This window comes from Salvelinus alpinus, chromosome 1 (assembly GCF_045679555.1).
Source record: "Salvelinus alpinus chromosome 1, SLU_Salpinus.1, whole genome shotgun sequence".
NCBI classification, from domain to species: Eukaryota; Metazoa; Chordata; class Actinopteri; order Salmoniformes; family Salmonidae; genus Salvelinus; species Salvelinus alpinus.
In genome coordinates this window covers 797095-824769 of record NC_092086.1, presented here as the reverse complement: position 1 = coordinate 824769, position 27675 = coordinate 797095, and the positions used below count along the sequence as shown (strand labels likewise).

Below are 27675 nucleotides of genomic sequence, written 5' to 3'. Positions count from 1 at the left end.
ATTATATTACCTACATTATATTACATTATATTACCTACATTATATGACATTATATTACCTACATTATATTACATTATAATACCTACAGTATATTACCTACATTATATTACATTATATTACCTACATTATATTACATTATATTACCTACATTATATTACCTACATTATATTACCTACATTATATTACATTATATTACATTATATTACCTACATTATATTACCTACATTATATTACATTATATTACCTACATTATATTAACTACATTATATTACCTACATTATATTACCTACATTATATTACCTACATTATATTACCTACATTATATTACCTACATTATATTACATCATATTACCTACATTATATTACCTACATTATAATACCTACATTATATTACATTATATTACCTACATTATATTACCTACATTATATTACATTATATTGCCTACATTATATTACCTACATTATAATACCTACATTATATTACCTACATTATATTACATTATATTACCTACATTATATTACCTACATTATAATACCTACATTATATTACCTACATTATATTACATTATATTACCTACATTATATTACCTACATTATATTACATTATATTAACTTTATTATAATACCTACATTATATTACATTATATTACCTACATTATATTACCTACATTATAATACCTACATTATTTTACCTACATTATATTACCTACATTATATTACCTACACTATATTACCTACATTATAATACCTACATTATATTACCTACATTATAATACCTACATTATATTACCTACATTATAATACCTACATTATATTACCTACATTATAATACCTACATTATAATACCTACATTATATTACCTACATTATATTACCTACATTATAATACCTACATTATAATACCTACATTATATTACATTATATTAACTTTATTATAATACCTACATTATATTACATTATATTAACTTTATTATAATACCTACATTATATTACATTATATTACCTACATTATATTACCTACATTATATTACCTACATTATATTACCTACATTATAATACCTACATTATATTACCTACATTATATTAACTTTATTATATTACCTACATTATATTACCTACATTATATTACATTCTATTAACTTTATTATAATACCTACATTATATTACCTACATTATAATACCTACATTATATTACCTACATTATATTACCTACATTATATTACCTACATTATATTACCTACATTATAATACCTACATTATATTACCTACATTATAATACCTACATTATATTACCTACATTATATTACCTACATTATATTACATTATATTAACTTTATTATAATACCTACATTATATTACATTATATTAACTTTATTATATTACCTACATTATATTACCTACATTATATTACATCATATTACCTACATTATATTACCTACATTATAATACATTGTCTTCTTATGGCTGCAGCCCGACGCCGGTACACTTATGACAACAGCCAGCTCAAAGTGCAGGGCGCGAAATTCAAAAGATATTTTTTTTTAATATTTAACTTTCACACATTAACAAGTCCAAGACACCAGATGAAAGGTGCACATCTTGTGAATCAAGCCAACATGTCCGATTTTTAAAATGTTTTACAGGGAAGACACAATATGTAAATCTATTAGCTAATCACGTTAGCAAAAGACACCAATATTCTTACTCCATCAGTTTATGACTCCATCAGTAGCTATCACAAATTCGGCCAAATAAAGATAAAAATAGCCACTAACCAAGAAACAACCTCATCAGATGACAGTCTGATAACATATTTATTGTATAGCATATGTTTTTTTTTTTATAATACCTACATTATATTACATTATATTACCTACATTATATTACCTACATTATATTACCTACATTATATTACCTACATTATATTACCTACATTATATTACATTATATTACCTACATTATATTACCTTAATTATATTACATTATATTACATTATATTACCTACATTATATTACCTACATTATATTACCTACATTATATTACCTACATTATATTACCTACATTATATTACATTATATTACCTACATTATATTACCTTAATTATATTACATTATATTACCTACATTATATTACCTACATTATATTACATTATATCACCTACATTATATTACCTACATTATATTACCTACATTATATTACATTATATTACCTACATTATATTACATTATATTACCTACATTATATTACCTACATTATATTACCTGCATTATATTACCTACATTATATTACCTACATTATATTACATTATATTACCTACATTATTTTACCTACATTATATTACCTACATTATATTACCTACATTATTTTACATTATAATACCTACATTATATTACCTACATTATATTACATTATATTACCTACATTATATTACCTACATTATATTACATTATATTACCTACATTATATTACCTACATTATATTACATTATATTACCTACATTATATTACATTATATTACCTACATTATATTACCTACATTATATTACCTACATTATATTACCTACATTATATTACATTATATTACCTACATTATATTACATTATATTACCTACATTATATGACATTATATTACCTACATTATATTACATTATAATACCTACAGTATATTACCTACATTATATTACATTATATTACCTACATTATATTACATTATATTACCTACATTATATTACCTACATTATATTACCTACATTATATTACATTATATTACATTATATTACCTACATTATATTACCTACATTATATTACATTATATTACCTACATTATATTAACTACATTATATTACCTACATTATATTACCTACATTATATTACCTACATTATATTACCTACATTATATTACCTACATTATATTACATCATATTACCTACATTATATTACCTACATTATAATACCTACATTATATTACATTATATTACCTACATTATATTACCTACATTATATTACATTATATTGCCTACATTATATTACCTACATTATAATACCTACATTATATTACCTACATTATATTACATTATATTACCTACATTATATTACCTACATTATAATACCTACATTATATTACCTACATTATATTACATTATATTACCTACATTATATTACCTACATTATATTACATTATATTAACTTTATTATAATACCTACATTATATTACATTATATTACCTACATTATATTACCTACATTATAATACCTACATTATTTTACCTACATTATATTACCTACATTATATTACCTACACTATATTACCTACATTATAATACCTACATTATATTACCTACATTATAATACCTACATTATATTACCTACATTATAATACCTACATTATATTACCTACATTATAATACCTACATTATAATACCTACATTATATTACCTACATTATATTACCTACATTATAATACCTACATTATAATACCTACATTATATTACATTATATTAACTTTATTATAATACCTACATTATATTACATTATATTAACTTTATTATAATACCTACATTATATTACATTATATTACCTACATTATATTACCTACATTATATTACCTACATTATATTACCTACATTATAATACCTACATTATATTACCTACATTATATTAACTTTATTATATTACCTACATTATATTACCTACATTATATTACATTCTATTAACTTTATTATAATACCTACATTATATTACCTACATTATAATACCTACATTATATTACCTACATTATATTACCTACATTATATTACCTACATTATATTACCTACATTATAATACCTACATTATATTACCTACATTATAATACCTACATTATATTACCTACATTATATTACCTACATTATATTACATTATATTAACTTTATTATAATACCTACATTATATTACATTATATTAACTTTATTATATTACCTACATTATATTACCTACATTATATTACATCATATTACCTACATTATATTACCTACATTATAATACATTGTCTTCTTATGGCTGCAGCCCGACGCCGGTACACTTATGACAACAGCCAGCTCAAAGTGCAGGGCGCGAAATTCAAAAGATATTTTTTTTTAATATTTAACTTTCACACATTAACAAGTCCAAGACACCAGATGAAAGGTGCACATCTTGTGAATCAAGCCAACATGTCCGATTTTTAAAATGTTTTACAGGGAAGACACAATATGTAAATCTATTAGCTAATCACGTTAGCAAAAGACACCAATATTCTTACTCCATCAGTTTATGACTCCATCAGTAGCTATCACAAATTCGGCCAAATAAAGATAAAAATAGCCACTAACCAAGAAACAACCTCATCAGATGACAGTCTGATAACATATTTATTGTATAGCATATGTTTTTTTTCGAAAAATTTGCATATTTCAGGTATAATTCATAGTTTACATTTCAGCTACAATCAGAAATTGCACCGAAAGCAGCCATAATATTTACAGACACCAACGTCAAATACCTAATTACTCATCATAAAACATTTCTGAAAAATACATAGTGTACAGCAATTGAAAGACAGGCATCTTGTGATTCTAGACAATATTTCCGATTTATTAAATGTTTTACAGCGCAAACAAAATGTAGCGTGATATTAGCATAGCCACAATAGCCAGAAACACTTGGGCGCCCACGACCAGTCAACATGCACGACAGATATTAGAAATAGCATCATAAAATGTTTCTTACTTTTGGTGATCTTCCGTCAGAATGTTGGATAAGGTGTCCTTTGTCCAGAATAGTCGTTGTTTTGATCTGGAACGGCAAATATCCCTCTTCATTTAGCATGGGCACTTGCCAAGTGACACGGATTACTCCAACGTCAACAAAGTTAGAAAACGGAACACGGCAAAACTCCGGAAAAAGTTTCAATAATCTGATTAAACTATATTGAAAAAACATACGTTACGATGATATGGTGACATGTATAAAATCAAATCTAAGACGGAGATGTTCGTCTTTCATAACGACAGCTAAACAGAAGCCATATCCATGTCCTCTTTCGCGCGCTCCAGAAACAGGAAATGGACGGTCACGTCAAACAAAGACCTTTTATTCCACCTCAGACCAAGATAGACACGAAATTTCTTCTCTCACCGCATCTTGACAACCAGGGGAAGGCGTAGGAAGTGTTTGTAGACTCTTACGTAACACGCCCATGTATAGGCATGCAGTTGAACAGAGCATAGATTTCTGACATTTCACTTCCTGGTCAGGAAAAGTGCTGCAGAAGGATTTCTGTTTCACTCAGAGAAATAATTCAAACGTTTTTAGAAACTAGAGAGTGTTTTCTATCCAATTGTAATAATAATATGCATATTGTACGAGCAAGAATTGAGTACGACGCCGTTTGAAATGGGCACATATTATCTGGCTACTCAATACGCCCCCTGCAGCCATAACAGGTTAAATTACCTACATTATATTACATTATATTACCTACATTATATTACATTATATTACCTACATTATATTACATTATATTACCTACATTATATTACATTATATTAACTACATTATATTACCTACATTATATTACCAACATTATATTACCTACATTATATTACCTACATTATATTACATTATAGTACCTATATTATATTACCTACATTATATTACCTACATTATATTACCTACATTATATTACATTATATCACCTACATTATATTACCTACATTATATTACCTACATTATATTGCCTACATTATATTACCTACATTATATTACATTATAGTACCTATATTATATTACCTACATTATATTACATGATATTACCTAAATTATATTACCTACATTATATTACCTACATTATATTACCTACATTATATTACATTATATTACCTACATTATATTACCTACATTATATTACCTACATTATATTACATTATAGTACCTATATTATATTACCTACATTATATTACATGATATTACCTAAATTATATTACCTACATTATATTACCTACATTATATTACCTACATTATAATACCTACATTATTTTACCTACATTATATTACCTACATTATATTACCTACACTATATTACCTACATTATAATACCTACATTATATTACCTACATTATAATACCTACATTATATTACCTACATTATAATACCTACATTATATTACCTACATTATAATACCTACATTATAATACCTACATTATATTACCTACATTATATTACCTACATTATATTACCTACATTATATTACCTACATTATATTACATTATATTACATTATATTACCTACATTATATTACCTACATTATATTACCTACATTATATTACCTACATTATATTACATTATATTACCTACATTATATTACCTACATTATATTACCTACATTATATTACCTACATTATATTACATCATATTACCTACATTATATTACCTACATTATAATACCTACATTATATTACATTATATTACCTACATTATATTACCTACATTATATTACATTATATTGCCTACATTATATTACCTACATTATAATACCTACATTATATTACCTACATTATATTACCTACATTATATTACCTACACTATATTACCTACATTATATTACATCATATTACCTACATTATATTACCTACATTATATTACCTACATTATATTACCTACATTATATTACATCATATTACCTACATTATATTACCTACACTATATTACCTACATTATATTACCTACATTATAATACCTACATTATATTACCTACATTATATTACCTACATTATATTACCTACACTATATTACCTACATTATATTACCTACATTATATTACCTACATTATATTACCTACATTATAATACCTACATTATATTACCTACATTATATTACCTACATTATAATACCTACATTATATTACATTATATTAACTTTATTATAATACCTTACATTATATTACATTATATTACCTACATTATATTACCTACATTATAATACCTACATTATTTTACCTACATTATATTACCTACATTATATTACCTACACTATATTACCTACATTATAATACCTACATTATATTACCTACATTATAATACCTACATTATATTACCTACATTATAATACCTACATTATAATACCTACATTATAATACCTACATTATATTACCTACATTATATTACCTACATTATATTACATTATATTAACTTTATTATAATACCTACATTATATTACATTATATTACCTACATTATATTACCTACATTATATTACCTACATTATATTACCTACATTATAATACCTACATTATAATACCTACATTATATTACATTATATTACCTACACTATATTACCTACATTATAATACCTACATTTTATTACCTACATTATAATACCTACATTATATTACCTACATTATATTACATCATATTACCTACATTATATTACCTACATTATAATACATTATATTACCTACATTATATTACATTATATTACCTACATTATATTACATTATATTACCTACATTATATTACATTATATTACCTACATTATATTACATTATATCACCTACATTATATTACATTATATTAACTACATTATATTACCTACATTATATTACCAACATTATATTACCTACATTATATTACCTACATTATATTACATTATAGTACCTATATTATATTACCTACATTATATTACCTACATTATATTACCTACATTATATTACATTATATCACCTACATTATATTACCTACATTATATTACCTACATTATATTACCTACATTATATTACCTACATTATATTACATTATAGTACCTATATTATATTACCTACATTATATTACATGATATTACCTACATTATATTACCTAAATTATATTACCTACATTATATTACATTATATTACCTACATTATATTACCTACATTATATTACATTATATTACCTACATTATATTACCTACATTATATTACATTATATTACCTACATTATATTACCTACATTATATTACATTATATTACCTACATTATATTACATGATATTACCTACATTATATTACCTACATTATATTACATGATATTACCTACATTATATTACCTACATTATATTACCTACATTATATTAGCTACATTATATTACCTACATTATAACACCTACATTATATTACCTACATTATATTACCTACATTATATTACCTACATTATATTACCTACATTATATTACATACATTATAATACCTACATTATATTACATTATATTACCTACATTATATTACATTATATTACCTACATTATATTACCTACATTATAATACCTACATTATATTACCTACATTATATTACCTATTTTATATTACCTACATTATATTACATTATATTACATACATTATAATACCTACATTATATTACATTATATTACCGACATGATATTACATTATATTACCTACATTATATTACCTACATTATATTACCTACATTATATTACATTATATTACCTACATTATATTATATATTATATATATATTATATTATATAGCCTTGTTATTACGTCAAATACCTGGTACCCCTCATTGACTCAGTACCGGTACCTCCTTGTATATAGCCATGTTATTACCTCAACTACCTGGTACCCCTACACATTGACTCAGTACCGGTACCCCTTGTATATAGCCATGTTATTACCTCAACTACCTGGTACCCCTACACATTGACTCAGTACCGGTACCTCCTTGTATATAGCCATGTTATTACCTCAACTACCTGGTACCGCTACACATTGACTCAGTACCGGTACCTCCTTGTATATAGCCATGTTATTACCTCAACTACCTGGTACCGCTACACATTAACTCAGTACCGGTACCTCCTTGTATATAGCCATGTTATTACCTCAACTACCTGGTACCGCTACACATTGACTCAGTACCGGTACCTCCTTGTATATAGCCATGTTATTACCTCAACTACCTGGTACCACTACACATTGACTCAGTACCGGTACCTCCTTGTATATAGCCTTGTTATTACCTCAACTACCTGGTACCGCTACACATTGACTCAGTACCGGTACTCCTTGTATATAGCCATGTTATTACCTCAACTACCTGGTACCGCTACACATTGACTCAGTACCGGTACCTCCTTGTATATAGCCTTGTTATTACCTCAACTACCTGGTACCGCTACACATTGACTCAGTACCGGTACCTCCTTGTATATAGCCATGTTATTACCTCAACTACCTGGTACCGCTACACATTGACTCAGTACCGGTACCTCCTTGTATATAGCCATGTTATTACCTCAACTACCTGGTACCGCTACACATTGACTCAGTACCGGTACCTCCTTGTATATAGCCATGTTATTACCTCAACTATCTGGTACCGCTACACATTGACTCAGTACCGGTACTCCTTGTATATAGCCATGTTATTACCTCGACTACCTGGTACCGCTACACATTGACTCAGTACCGGTACCTCCTTGTATATAGCCTTGTTATTACCTCAACTACCTGGTACCGCTACACATTAAGTCAGTACCGGTACTCCTTGTATATAGCCATGTTATTACCTCAACTACCTGGTACCGCTACACATTGACTCAGTACCGGTACCTCCTTGTATATAGCCATGTTATTACCTCAACTACCTGGTACCGCTACACATTAACTCAGTACCGGTACTCCTTGTATATAGCCATGTTATTACCTCAACTACCTGGTACCGCTACACATTGACTCAGTACCGGTACTCCTTGTATATAGCCATGTTATTACCTCAACTACCTGGTACCCCTACACATTGACTCAGTACCGGTACCTCCTTATATATAGCCATGTTATTACCTCAACTACCTGGTACCGCTACACATTAACTCAGTACCGGTACCTCCTTGTATATAGCCATGTTATTACCTCAACTACCTGGTACCGCTACACATTAACTCAGTACCGGTACTCCTTGTATATAGCCATGTTATTACCTCAACTACCTGGTACCGCTACACATTGACTCAGTACCGGTACCTCCTTGTATATAGCCATGTTATTACCTCAACTACCTGGTACCGCTACACATTAACTCAGTACCGGTACCTCCTTGTATATAGCCATGTTATTACCTCAACTACCTGGTACCGCTACACATTAACTCAGTACCGGTACCTCCTTGTATATAGCCATGTTATTACCTCAACTACCTGGTACCGCTACACATTGACTCAGTACCGGTACCTCCTTGTATATAATGTCGTTATTTTATTGTGGTAATATTTCATTTTTTTATTTGTGAAATTGTTCTTACTTTTTAATTCTGCATTGTTGAGAAAGGGCTTGTGAGTAAGCGGTTCACGGTAAAGTCTGTTGTATTTGACGCATGTGAAAATCAATTAGATTTGTATTTGACTTGACACACACACACCTGCACACCCTTACCTGGGTGTTGTCATGGTAACCTGTGTTTAGCTGCGCTACCGTAACGACAGCATCATGTCCACCAACCCCGAGCCGCCAGGAAACGCATCACTGGTCCGTCGGACGCGAGAGGGAGAGACTGAATTCCAGCCCCGCGGGTACACTTCACCATACACCCTACACCCTACACCCTACACCCTAAACACTTCACCCTACACCCTAAACACTTCACCCTACACCCTACACCCAAAACACTTCACCCTACACCCTACACCCTAAACACTTCACACTACACCCTACACCCTAAACATTTCACCTACACCCTAAACACTTCACCCTACACCCTACACCCTAAACACTTCACCCTACACCCTACACCCTAAACACTTCACCCTACACCCTAAACACTTCACCCTACACCCTACACCCTAAACACTTCACCCTACACCCTAAACACTTCACCCTACACCCTACACCCTAAACACTTCACTCTACACCCTACACCCTAAACACTTCACCCTACACCCTAAACACTTCACCTACACCCTAAACACTTAACCCTACACCCTAAAGACTTCACCCTACCCCCTACACCCTAAACACTTCACCCTACACCCTACACACTTCACCCTACACCCTACACCCTAAAAACTTCACCCTACACCCTACACCCTAAACACGTCACCCTACACCCTTTACCCTGTACCCTACACCCTACACCCTACACACTTCACCCTACACCCTACACACTTCACCCTACACCCTACACCCTAAACATTTCACCCTACACCCTAAACACTTCACCCTACACCCTACACCCTAAACACTTCACCCTAAACCCTACACCCTAAACACTTCACCCTACACCCTAAACACTTCACCCTACACCCTACACCCTAAACACTTCACCCTACACCCTAAACACTTCACCCTACACCCTACACCCTAAACACTTCAACCTACACCCTAAACACTTCACCCTACACCCTACACCCTAAACACTTCACCCTACACCCTAAACACTTCACCCTACACCCTAACACTTCACCCTACACCCTTTACCCTGTACCCTACACCCTTTACCCTACACCCTTTACCCTATACCCTTTACCCTACACCATTTACACTACACCATTTACCCTACACCCTTTACCCTTTACCCTACACCCTTTACCCTTTACCCTTTACCCTATACCAATTACCATTTACCCTACACCCTTTACCCTGTACCCTACACCCTTTACCCTACACCCTTTACCCTATACCCTTTACCCTACACCATTTACCCTACACCATTTACACTACACCATTTACCCTACACCCTACACCCTACACCCTTTACCCTTTACCCTACACCCTTTACCCTTTACCCTTTACCCTTTACCCTATACCAATTACCATTTACCCTACACCCTTTACCCTTTACCCTTTACCCTATACCAATTACCATTTACCCTACACCCTTTACCCTAACACTTCACCCTACACCATGTACCCTACACCCTTTACCCTATACCCTTTACCCTAAACCATTTACCCTACACCCTTTACCCTATACCCTTTACCCTATACCATTTACCCTACACCCTTTACCCTTTACCCTACACCCTTTACCCTATACCCTTTACCCTATACCATTTACCCTACACCCTTTACCCTTTACCCTACACCCTTTACCCTTTACCCTACACCCTTTACCCTACACCCTTTACCCTTTACCCTACACCCTTTACCCTTTACCCTACACCCTTTACCCTTTACCCTACACCCTTTACCCTTTACCCTACACCCTTTACCCTATACCCTTTACCCTTTACCCTATACCCTTTACCCTATACCATTTACCCTACACCCTTTACCCTTTACCCTACACCCTTTACCCTTTACCCTACACCCTTTACCCTACACCCTTTACCCTTTACCCTACACCCTTTACCCTTTACCCTACACCCTTTACCCTTTACCCTACACCCTTTACCCTTTACCCTACACCCTTTACCCTTTACCCTACACCCTTTACCCTTTACCCTACACCCTTTACCCTACACCCTTTACCCTACACCCTTTACCCATTACCCTACACCCTTTACCCTACACCCTTTACCCTACACCCTTTACCCTTTACCCTACACCCTTTACCCTACACCCTATACCCTACACCCTTTACCCTTTACCCTACACCCTTTACCCTTTACCCTACACCCTTTACCCTTTACCCTACACCCTTTACCCTTTACCCTATACCCTTTACCCTTTACCCTTTACCCTACACCCTTTACCCTACACCCTTTACCCTTTACCCTATACCCTTTACCCTACACCCTTTACCCTATACCCTTTACCCTTTACCCTATACCCTTTACCCTATACCCTTTACCCTACACCCTTTACCCTTTACCCTATACCCTTTACCCTATACCCTTTACCCTACACCCTTTACCCTTTACCCTACACCCTTTACCCTTTACCCTACACCCTATACCCTACACCCTTTACCCTTTACCCTACACCCTATACCCTTTACCCTATACCCTTTACCCTACACCCTTTACCCTATACCCTTTACCCTTTACCCTATACCCTTTACCCTATACCCTTTACCCTACACCCTTTACCCTTTACCCTATACCCTTTACCCTATACCCTTTACCCTACACCCTTTACCCTTTACCCTACACCCTTTACCCTTTACCCTACACCCTATACCCTACACCCTTTACCCTTTACCCTACACCCTATACCCTACACCCTTTACCCTTTACCCTACACCCTATACCCTACACCCTTTACCCTTTACCCTACACCCTATACCCTACACCCTTTACCCTTTACCCTACACCCTTTACCCTTTACCCTACACCCTTTACCCTTTACCCTACACCCTTTACCCTTTACCCTATACCCTTTACCCTTTACCCTTTACCCTACACCCTTTACCCTACACCCTTTACCCTTTACCCTATACCCTTTACCCTACACCCTTTACCCTATACCCTTTACCCTTTACCCTATACCCTTTACCCTATACCCTTTACCCTACACCCTTTACCCTTTACCCTATACCCTTTACCCTATACCCTTTACCCTACACCCTTTACCCTTTACCCTATACCCTTTACCCTATACCCTTTACCCTACACCCTTTACCCTTTACCCTATACCCTTTACCCTACACCCTTTACCCTTTACCCTTTACCCTTTACCCTACACCCTTTACCCTTTACCCTATACCCTTTACCCTTTACCCTATACCCTTTACCCTATACCCTATACCCTTTACCCTATACCCTTTACCCTACACCCTTTACCCTTTACCCTATACCCTTTACCCTACACCCTTTACCCTTTACCCTTTACCCTTTACCCTACACCCTTTACCCTTTACCCTATACCCTTTACCCTATACCCTTTACCCTACACCCTTTACCCTTTACCCTATACCCTTTACCCTACACCCTTTACCCTTTACCCTATACCCTTTACCCTACACCCTTTACCCTTTACCCTTTACCCTACACCCTTTACCCTTTACCCTACACCCTAAACCATTTACCCTACACCCTTTACCCTTTACCCTATACCCTTTACCCTATACCCTACACCCTTTACCCTACACCCTATACCCTATACCCTACACCCTTTACCCTTTACCCTACACCCTTTACCCTTTACCCTACACCCTTTACCCTTTACCCTACACCCTTTACCCTTTACCCTACACCCTTTACCCTATACCCTATACCCATTACCCTTTACCCTACACCCTATACCCTATACCCTACACCCTAAACCATTTACCCTACACCCTTAACCCTTTACCCTAAACCCTACACCCTTTACCCTATACCATTTACCCTACACCATTTACCCTACACCCATTACCCTTTACCCTACACCCTATACCCTATACCCTACACCCTACACCATTTACCCTACACTCAAGACATTGGAAAAAGTTTTCAAACTTCTGACTACATTTTTCCTTCTCTGTTTCAGCCTCTGTGACTTTGAATATGAGAATGTAGACAACATGGATTATGGTAAGGTCCCCGAGACTGTAGACCTATAGACACTATACCCTACAGCCCCATACTGTAGACCTATAGACCCTATACCCTACAGCCCCATACTGTAGACCTATAGACCCTATACCCTACAGCCCCATACTGTAGACCTATAGACCCTATACCCTACAGCCCCATACTGTAGACCTACAGACCCTATACCCTACAGCCCCATACTGTAGATCTATAGACCCTATACCCTACAGCCCCATACTGTAGATCTATAGACCCTATACCCTACAGCCCCATACTGTAGACCTATAGACCCTATACCATACAGCCCCATACTGTAGACCTATAGACCCTATACCCTACAGCCCCATACTGTAGACCTATAGACCCTATACCCTACAGCCCCATACTGTAGACCTATAGACCCTATACCCTACAGTCCCATACTGTAGACCTATAGACCCTATACCATACAGCCCCATACTGTAGACCTATAGACCCTATACCCTACAGCCCCATACTGTAGACCTATAGACCCTATACCCTACAGCCCCATACTGTAGATCTATAGACCCTATACCCTACAGCCCCATACTGTAGATCTATAGACCCTATACCCTACAGCCCCATACTGTAGACCTATAGACCCTATACCCTACAGCCCCATACTGTAGACCTATAGACCCTATACCCCACAGCCCCATACTGTAGACCTATAGACCCTATACCATACAGCCCCATACTGTAGACCTATAGACCCTATACCCTACAGCCCCATACTGTAGACCTATAGACCCTATACCCTACAGCCCCATACTGTAGACCTATAGACCCTATACCCTACAGCCCCATACTGTAGACCTATAGACCCTATACCCTACAGCCCCATACTGTAGACCTATAGACCCTATACCCTACAGCCCCATACTGTAGACCTATAGACCCTATACCCTACAGCCCCATACTGTAGACCTATAGACCCTATACCCTACAGCCCCATACTGTAGACCTATAGACCCTATACCCTACAGCCCCATACTGTAGACCTATAGACCCTATACCCTACAGCCCCATACTGTAGACCTATAGACCCTATACCCTACAGCCCCATACTGTAGACCTATAGACCCTATACCCTACAGCCCCATACTGTAGACCTATAGACCCTATACCCTACAGTCCCATACTGTAGACCTATAGACCCTATACCCTACAGCCCCATACTGTAGACCTATAGACCCTATACCCTACAGCCCCATACTGTAGACCTATAGACCCTATACCCTACAGCCCCATACTGTAGACCTATAGACCCTATACCCTACAGCCCCATACTGTAGACCTATAGACCCTATACCCTACAGCCCCATACTGTAGACCTATAGACCCTATACCCTGCAGCCCCATACTGTAGACCTATAGACCCTATACCCTACAGTCCCATACTGTAGACCTATAGACCCTATACCCTACAGCCCCATACTGTAGACCTATAGACCCTATACCCTACAGCCCCATACTGTAGACCTATAGACCCTATACCCTACAGCCCCATACTGTAGACCTATAGACCCTATACCCTACAGCCCCATACTGTAGACCTGTAGACCCTATACCCTACAGCCCCATACTGTAGACCTGTAGACCCTATACCCTACAGCCCCATACTGTAGACCTATAGACCCTATACCCTGCAGCCCCATACTGTAGACCTATAGACCCTATACCCTACAGCCCCATACTGTAGACCTATAGACCCTATACCCTACAGCCCCATACTGTAGACCTATAGACCCTATACCCTGCAGCCCCATACTGTAGACCTATAGACCCTATACCCTACAGTCCCATACTGTAGACCTATAGACCCTATACCCTACAGCCCCATACTGTAGACCTATAGACCCTATACCCTACAGCCCCATACTGTAGACCTATAGACCCTATACCCTACAGCCCCATACTGTAGACCTATAGACCCTATACCCTACAGCCCCATACTGTAGACCTATAGACCCTATACCCTACAGCCCCATACTGTAGACCTATAGACCCTATACCCTACAGCCCCATACTGTAGACCTATAGACCCTATACCCTACAGCCCCATACTGTAGACCTATAGACCCTATACCCTGCAGCCCCATACTGTAGACCTATAGACCCTATACCCTACAGTCCCATACTGTAGACCTATAGACCCTATACCCTACAGCCCCATACTGTAGACCTATAGACCCTATACCCTACAGCCCCATACTGTAGACCTATAGACCCTATACCCTACAGCCCCATACTGTAGACCTATAGACCCTATACCCTACAGCCCCATACTGTAGACCTATAGACCCTATACCCTACAGCCCCATACTGTAGACCCTATGTCCTATACCCTACAGCCCCATACTGTAGAGCTATAGACCCTATACCCTACAGCCCCATACTGTATACCTATAGACCCTATACCCTACAGCCCCATACTGTAGATCTATAGACCCTATACCCTACAGCCCCATACTGTAGACCTATAGACCCTATACCCTACAGCCCCATACTGTAGACCTATAGACCCTATACCCTACAGCCCCATACTGTAGACCTATAGACCCTATACCCTACAGCCCCATACTGTAGACCTATAGACCCTATACCCTACAGCCCCATACTGTAGACCTATAGACCCTATACCCTACAGCCCCATACTGTAGACCTATAGACCCTATACCCTACAGCCCCATACTGTAGACCTATAGACCCTATACCCTACAGCCCCATACTGTAGACCCATAGACCCTATACCCTACAGCCCCATACTGTAGACCTGTAGACCCTATAGACCCTACACCCTACAGCCCCATACTGTAGACCTATAGACCCTATACCCTACAGCCCCATACTGTAGACCTATAGACCCTATACCCTACAGTCCCATACTGTAGACCTATAGACCCTATACCCTACAGCCCCATACTGTAGACCTGTAGACCCTATACCCTACAGCCCCATACTGTAGACCTGTAGACCCTATACCCTACAGCCCCATACTGTAGACCTATAGACCCTATACCCTGCAGCCCCATACTGTAGACCTATAGACCCTATACCCTACAGCCCCATACTGTAGACCTATAGACCCTATACCCTACAGCCCCATACTGTAGACCTATAGACCCTATACCCTGCAGCCCCATACTGTAGACCTATAGACCCTATACCCTACAGTCCCATACTGTAGACCTATAGACCCTATACCCTACAGCCCCATACTGTAGACCTATAGACCCTATACCCTACAGCCCCATACTGTAGACCTATAGACCCTATACCCTACAGCCCCATACTGTAGACCTATAGACCCTATACCCTACAGCCCCATACTGTAGACCTATAGACCCTATACCCTACAGCCCCATACTGTAGACCTATAGACCCTATACCCTACAGCCCCATACTGTAGACCTATAGACCCTATACCCTACAGCCCCATACTGTAGACCTATAGACCCTATACCCTGCAGCCCCATACTGTAGACCTATAGACCCTATACCCTACAGTCCCATACTGTAGACCTATAGACCCTATACCCTACAGCCCCATACTGTAGACCTATAGACCCTATACCCTACAGCCCCATACTGTAGACCTATAGACCCTATACCCTACAGCCCCATACTGTAGACCTATAGACCCTATACCCTACAGCCCCATACTGTAGACCTATAGACCCTATACCCTACAGCCCCATACTGTAGACCCTATGTCCTATACCCTACAGCCCCATACTGTAGAGCTATAGACCCTATACCCTACAGCCCCATACTGTATACCTATAGACCCTATACCCTACAGCCCCATACTGTAGATCTATAGACCCTATACCCTACAGCCCCATACTGTAGACCTATAGACCCTATACCCTACAGCCCCATACTGTAGACCTATAGACCCTATACCCTACAGCCCCATACTGTAGACCTATAGACCCTATACCCTACAGCCCCATACTGTAGACCTATAGACCCTATACCCTACAGCCCCATACTGTAGACCTATAGACCCTATACCCTACAGCCCCATACTGTAGACCTATAGACCCTATACCCTACAGCCCCATACTGTAGACCTATAGACCCTATACCCTACAGCCCCATACTGTAGACCCATAGACCCTATACCCTACAGCCCCATACTGTAGACCTGTAGACCCTATAGACCCTACACCCTACAGCCCCATACTGTAGACCTATAGACCCTATACCCTACAGCCCCATACTGTAGACCTATAGACCCTATACCCTACAGTCCCATACTGTAGACCTATAGACCCTATACCCTACAGCCCCATACTGTAGACCTATAGACCCTATACCCTACAGCCCCATACTGTAGACCTATAGACCCTATACCCTACAGCCCCATACTGTAGACCTATAGACCCTATACCCTACAGCCCCATACTGTAGACCTATAGACCCTATACCCTACAGCCCCATACTGTAGACCTATAGACCCTATACCCTACAGCCCCATACTGTAGACCTATAGACCCTATACCCTACAGCCCCATACTGTAGACCTATAGACCCTATACCCTACAGCCCCATACTGTAGACCTATAGACCCTATACCCTACAGCCCCATACTGTAGATCTATAGACCCTATACCCCACAGCCCCATACTGTAGACCTATAGACCCTATACCCTACAGCCCCATACTGTAGACCTATAGACCCTATACCCTACAGCCCCATACTGTAGACCTATAGACCCTATACCCTACAGCCCCATACTGTAGACCTATAGACCCTATACCCTACAGCCCCATACTGTAGACCTATAGACCCTATACCCTACAGCCCCATACTGTAGACCTATAGACCCTATACCCTACAGCCCCATACTGTAGACCTATAGACCCTATACCCTACAGCCCCATACTGTAGACCTATAGACCCTATACCCTACAGCCCCATACTGTAGACCTATAGACCCTATACCCTACAGCCCCATACTGTAGACCTGTAGACCCTATACCCTACAGCCCCATACTGTAGACCTGTAGACCCTATACCCTACAGCCCCATACTGTAGACCTATAGACCCTATACCCTGCAGCCCCATACTGTAGACCTATAGACCCTATACCCTACAGCCCCATACTGTAGACCTATAGACCCTATACCCTACAGCCCCATACTGTAGACCTATAGACCCTATACCCTGCAGCCCCATACTGTAGACCTATAGACCCTATACCCTACAGTCCCATACTGTAGACCTATAGACCCTATACCCTACAGCCCCATACTGTAGACCTATAGACCCTATACCCTACAGCCCCATACTGTAGACCTATAGACCCTATACCCTACAGCCCCATACTGTAGACCTATAGACCCTATACCCTACAGCCCCATACTGTAGACCTATAGACCCTATACCCTACAGCCCCATACTGTAGACCTATAGACCCTATACCCTACAGCCCCATACTGTAGACCTATAGACCCTATACCCTACAGCCCCATACTGTAGACCTATAGACCCTATACCCTGCAGCCCCATACTGTAGACCTATAGACCCTATACCCTACAGTCCCATACTGTAGACCTATAGACCCTATACCCTACAGCCCCATACTGTAGACCTATAGACCCTATACCCTACAGCCCCATACTGTAGACCTATAGACCCTATACCCTACAGCCCCATACTGTAGACCTATAGACCCTATACCCTACAGCCCCATACTGTAGACCTATAGACCCTATACCCTACAGCCCCATACTGTAGACCCTATGTCCTATACCCTACAGCCCCATACTGTAGAGCTATAGACCCTATACCCTACAGCCCCATACTGTATACCTATAGACCCTATACCCTACAGCCCCATACTGTAGATCTATAGACCCTATACCCTACAGCCCCATACTGTAGACCTATAGACCCTATACCCTACAGCCCCATACTGTAGACCTATAGACCCTATACCCTACAGCCCCATACTGTAGACCTATAGACCCTATACCCTACAGCCCCATACTGTAGACCTATAGACCCTATACCCTACAGCCCCATACTGTAGACCTATAGACCCTATACCCTACAGCCCCATACTGTAGACCTATAGACCCTATACCCTACAGCCCCATACTGTAGACCTATAGACCCTATACCCTACAGCCCCATACTGTAGACCCATAGACCCTATACCCTACAGCCCCATACTGTAGACCTGTAGACCCTATAGACCCTACACCCTACAGCCCCATACTGTAGACCTATAGACCCTATACCCTACAGCCCCATACTGTAGACCTATAGACCCTATACCCTACAGTCCCATACTGTAGACCTATAGACCCTATACCCTACAGCCCCATACTGTAGACCTGTAGACCCTATACCCTACAGCCCCATACTGTAGACCTGTAGACCCTATACCCTACAGCCCCATACTGTAGACCTATAGACCCTATACCCTGCAGCCCCATACTGTAGACCTATAGACCCTATACCCTACAGCCCCATACTGTAGACCTATAGACCCTATACCCTACAGCCCCATACTGTAGACCTATAGACCCTATACCCTGCAGCCCCATACTGTAGACCTATAGACCCTATACCCTACAGTCCCATACTGTAGACCTATAGACCCTATACCCTACAGCCCCATACTGTAGACCTATAGACCCTATACCCTACAGCCCCATACTGTAGACCTATAGACCCTATACCCTACAGCCCCATACTGTAGACCTATAGACCCTATACCCTACAGCCCCATACTGTAGACCTATAGACCCTATACCCTACAGCCCCATACTGTAGACCTATAGACCCTATACCCTACAGCCCCATACTGTAGACCTATAGACCCTATACCCTACAGCCCCATACTGTAGACCTATAGACCCTATACCCTGCAGCCCCATACTGTAGACCTATAGACCCTATACCCTACAGTCCCATACTGTAGACCTATAGACCCTATACCCTACAGCCCCATACTGTAGACCTATAGACCCTATACCCTACAGCCCCATACTGTAGACCTATAGACCCTATACCCTACAGCCCCATACTGTAGACCTATAGACCCTATACCCTACAGCCCCATACTGTAGACCTATAGACCCTATACCCTACAGCCCCATACTGTAGACCCTATGTCCTATACCCTACAGCCCCATACTGTAGAGCTATAGACCCTATACCCTACAGCCCCATACTGTATACCTATAGACCCTATACCCTACAGCCCCATACTGTAGATCTATAGACCCTATACCCTACAGCCCCATACTGTAGACCTATAGACCCTATACCCTACAGCCCCATACTGTAGACCTATAGACCCTATACCCTACAGCCCCATACTGTAGACCTATAGACCCTATACCCTACAGCCCCATACTGTAGACCTATAGACCCTATACCCTACAGCCCCATACTGTAGACCTATAGACCCTATACCCTACAGCCCCATACTGTAGACCTATAGACCCTATACCCTACAGCCCCATACTGTAGACCTATAGACCCTATACCCTACAGCCCCATACTGTAGACCCATAGACCCTATACCCTACAGCCCCATACTGTAGACCTGTAGACCCTATAGACCCTACACCCTACAGCCCCATACTGTAGACCTATAGACCCTATACCCTACAGCCCCATACTGTAGACCTATAGACCCTATACCCTACAGTCCCATACTGTAGACCTATAGACCCTATACCCTACAGCCCCATACTGTAGACCTATAGACCCTATACCCTACAGCCCCATACTGTAGACCTATAGACCCTATACCCTACAGCCCCATACTGTAGACCTATAGACCCTATACCCTACAGCCCCATACTGTAGACCTATAGACCCTATACCCTACAGCCCCATACTGTAGACCTATAGACCCTATACCCTACAGCCCCATACTGTAGACCTATAGACCCTATACCCTACAGCCCCATACTGTAGACCTATAGACCCTATACCCTACAGCCCCATACTGTAGACCTATAGACCCTATACCCTACAGCCCCATACTGTAGATCTATAGACCCTATACCCCACAGCCCCATACTGTAGACCTATAGACCCTATACCCTACAGCCCCATACTGTAGACCTATAGACCCTATACCCTACAGCCCCATACTGTAGACCTATAGACCCTATACCCTACAGCCCCATACTGTAGACCTATAGACCCTATACCCTACAGCCCCATACTGTAGACCTATAGACCCTATACCCTACAGCCCCATACTGTAGACCTATAGACCCTATACCCTACAGCCCCATACTGTAGACCTATAGACCCTATACCCTACAGCCCCATACTGTAGACCTATAGACCCTATACCCTACAGCCCCATACTGTAGACCTATAGACCCTATACCCTACAGCCCCATACTGTAGACCTATAGACCCTATACCCTACAGCCCCATACTGTAGACCTATAGACCCTATACCCTACAGCCCCATACTGTAGACCTATAGACCCTATACCCTACAGCCCCATACTGTAGACCTATAGACCCTATACCCTACAGCCCCATACTGTAGACCTATAGACCCTATACCCTACAGCCCCATACTGTAGACCTATAGACCCTATACCCTACAGCCCCATACTGTAGACCTATAGACCCTATACCCTACAGCCCCATACTGTAGACCTATAGACCCTATACCCTACAGCCCCATACTGTAGACCTATAGACCCTATACCCTACAGCTCCATACTGTAGACCTATAGACCCTATACCCTACAGCCCCATACTGTAGACCTATATACCCTATACCCTACAGCCCCATACTGTAGACCTATAGACCCTATACCCTACAGCCCCATACTGTAGACCTATAGACCCTATACCCTACAGCCCCATACTGTAGACCTATAGACCCTATACCCTACAGCCCCATACTGTAGACCTATAGACCCTATACCCTACAGCCCCATACTGTAGACCTATAGACCCTATACCCTACAGCTCCATACTGTAGACCTATAGACCCTATACCCTACAGCCCCATACTGTAGACCTATAGACCCTATACCCTACAGCCCCATACTGTAGACCTATAGACCCTATACCCTACAGCCCCATACTGTAGACCTATAGACCCTATACCCTACAGCCCCATACTGTAGACCTATAGACCCTATACCCTACAGCCCCATACTGTAGACCTATAGACCCTATACCCTACAGCCCCATACTGTAGACCCTATGTCCTATACCCTACAGCCCCATACTGTAGACCTATAGACCCTATACCCTACAGCCCCATACTGTAGACCTATAGACCCTATACCCTACAGCCCCATACTGTAGACCTATAGACCCTATACCCTACAGTCCCATACTGTAGAGCTATAGACCCTATACCCTACAGCCCCATACTGTATACCCATAGACCCTATACCCTACAGCCCCATACTGTAGACCTATAGACCTATAGACCCTATACCCTACAGCCCCATACTGTAGACCTATAGACCCTATACCCTACAGCCCCATACTGTATACCCATAGACCCTATACCCTACAGCCCCATACTGTAGACCTATAGACCCTATACCCTACAGCCCCATACTGTAGACCTATAGACCCTATACCCTACAGCCCCATACTGTAGACCTATAGACCCTATACCCTACAGCCCCATACTGTAGACCTATAGACCCTATACCCTACAGCCCCATACTGTAGACCTATAGACCCTATACCCTACAGCCCCATACTGTAGACCTATAGACCCTATACCCTACAGCCCCATACTGTAGACCTATAGACCCTATACCCTACAGCCCCATACTGTAGACCTATAGACCCTATACCCTACAGCCCCATACTGTAGACCTATAGACCCTATACCCTACAGCCCCATACTGTAGACCTATAGACCCTATACCCTACAGCCCCATACTGTAGACCTATAGACCCTATACCCTACAGCCCCATACTGTATACCTATAGACCCTATACCCTACAGCCCCATACTGTAGAGCTATAGACCCTATACCCTACAGCCCCATACTGTATACCCATAGACCCTATACCCTACAGCCCCATACTGTAGACCTATAGACCTATAGACCCTATACCCTACAGCCCCATACTGTAGACCTATAGACCCTATACCCTACAGCCCCATACTGTAGACCTATAGACCCTATACCCTACAGCCCCATACTGTAGACCTATAGACCCTATACCCTACAGCCCCATACTGTAGACCTATAGACCCTATACCCTACAGCCCCATACTGTAGACCTATAGACCCTATACCCTACAGCCCCATACTGTAGACCTATAGACCCTATACCCTACAGCCCCATACTGTAGACCTATAGACCCTATACCCTACAGCCCCATACTGTAGACCTATAGACCCTATACCCTACAGCCCCATACTGTAGACCTATAGACCCTATACCCTACAGCCCCATACTGTAGACCTATAGACCCTATACCCTACAGCCCCATACTGTAGACCTATAGACCCTATACCCTACAGCCCCATACTGTAGACCTATAGACCCTATACCCTACAGCCCCATACTGTATACCTATAGACCCTATACCCTACAGCCCCATACTGTAGACCTATAGACCCTATACCCTACAGCCCCATACTGTAGACCTGTAGACCCTATACCCCACAGCCCCATACTGTAGACCTGTAGACCCTATACCCTACAGCCCCATACTGTAGACCTATAGACCCTATACCCTACAGCCCCATACTGTAGACCTATAGACCCTATACCCTACAGCCCCATACTGTAGACCTATAGACCCTATACCCTACAGCCCCATACTGTAGACCCTATGTCCTATACCCTACAGCCCCATACTGTAGAGCTATAGACCCTATACCCTACAGCCCCATACTGTATACCTATAGACCCTATACCCTACAGCCCCATACTGTAGACCTATAGACCCTATACCCTACAGCCCCATACTGTAGACCTATAGACCTATAGACCCTACAGCCCCATACTGTAGACCTATAGACCCTATACCCTACAGCCCCATACTGTATACCTATAGACCCTATACCCTACAGCCCCATACTGTAGATCTATAGACCCTATACCCTACATCCCCATACTGTAGACCTATAGACCCTATACCCTACAGCCCCATACTGTAGACCTATAGACCCTATACCCTACAGCCCCATACTGTAGACCTATAGACCCTATACCCTACAGCCCCATACTGTAGACCTATAGACCCTATACCCTACAGCCCCATACTGTAGACCTATAGACCCTATACCCTACAGTCCCATACTGTAGACCTATAGACCCTATACCCTACAGCCCCATACTGTAGACCTATAGACCCTATACCCTACAGCCCCATACTGTAGACCTATAGACCCTATACCCTACAGCCCCATACTGTAGACCTATAGACCCTATACCCTACAGCCCCATACTGTAGACCTATAGACCCTATACCCTACAGCCCCATACTGTAGACCTATAGACCCTATACCCTACAGCCCCATACTGTAGACCTATAGACCCTATACCCTACAGCCCCACACTGTAGACCTATAGACCCTATACCCTACAGCCCCATACTGTAGACCTATAGACCCTATACCCTACAGCCCCATACTGTATACCTATAGACCCTATACCCTACAGCCCCATACTGTAGACCTATAGACCCTATACCCTACAGCCCCATACTGTAGACCTATAGACCCTATACCCTACAGCCCCATACTGTAGACCTATAGACCCTATACCCTACAGCCCCATACTGTAGACCTATAGACCCTATACCCTACAGTCCCATACTGTAGAGCTATAGACCCTATACCCTACAGCCCCATACTGTATACCCATAGACCCTATACCCTACAGCCCCATACTGTAGACCTATAGACCTATAGACCCTATACCCTACAGCCCCATACTGTAGACCTATAGACCCTATACCCTACAGCCCCATACTGTAGACCTATAGACCCTATACCCTACAGCCCCATACTGTAGACCTATAGACCCTATACCCTACAGCCCCATACTGTAGACCTATAGACCCTATACCCTACAGCCCCATACTGTAGACCTATAGACCCTATACCCTACAGCCCCATACTGTAGACCTATAGACCCTATACCCTACAGCCCCATACTGTAGACCTATAGACCCTATACCCTACAGCCCCATACTGTATACCTATAGACCCTATACCCTACAGCCCCATACTGTAGACCTATAGACCCTATACCCTACAGCCCCATACTGTAGACCTGTAGACCCTATACCCTACAGCCCCATACTGTAGACCTGTAGACCCTATACCCTACAGCCCCATACTGTAGACCTATAGACCCTATACCCTACAGCCCCATACTGTAGACCTATAGACCCTATACCCTACAGCCCCATACTGTAGACCTATAGACCCTATACCCTACAGCCCCATACTGTAGACCTATAGACCCTATACCCTACAGCCCCATACTGTAGACCTATAGACCCTATACCCTACAGCCCCATACTGTAGACCTATAGACCCTATACCCTACAGCCCCATACTGTAGACCTATAGACCCTATACCCTACAGCCCCATACTGTAGACCTATAGACCCTATACCCCACAGCCCCATACTGTATACCTATAGACCCTATACCCTACAGCCCCATACTGTAGACCTATAGACCCTATACCCTACAGCCCCATACTGTATACCTATAGACCCTATACCCTACAGCCCCATACTGTAGACCTATAGACCCTATACCCTACAGCCCCATACTGTAGACCCTATAGACCCTATACCCTACAGCCCCATACTGTAGACCTATAGACCCTATACCCTACAGCCCCATACTGTAGACCTATAGACCCTATACCCTACAGCCCCATACTGTAGACCTATAGACCCTATACCCTACAGCCCCATACTGTAGACCCTATGTCCTATACCCTACAGCCCCATACTGTAGACCTATAGACCCTATACCCTACAGCCCCATACTGTAGACCTATAGACCCTATACCCTACAGCCCCATACTGTAGACCTATAGACCCTATACCCTACAGCCCCATACTGTAGACCTATAGACCCTATACCCTACAGCCCCATACTGTAGACCTATAGACCCTGTACCCTACAGCCCCATACTGTAGACCTATAGACCCTATACCCTACAGCCCCATACTGTAGACCTATAGACCCTG

The 27675-nt window shown here is 40.2% G+C and overlaps 1 protein-coding gene across 3 annotated transcripts in view; it reads left to right on the top strand.

Moving 5' to 3' along the window:
• The window catches only part of card11 (caspase recruitment domain family, member 11), a 259869-nt gene that overhangs the window by 98735 nt on the left and 133459 nt on the right, over window positions 1–27675 (top strand). For all 3 annotated transcript variants that reach the window (XM_071390369.1, XM_071390373.1, XM_071390381.1), the window contains 2 exons: window positions 10462–10568; window positions 14407–14450. In XM_071390369.1, the coding sequence (XP_071246470.1) occupies window positions 10462–10568; window positions 14407–14450 (151 nt within the window). The remainder of the gene's footprint in view (window positions 1–10461; window positions 10569–14406; window positions 14451–27675) is intronic.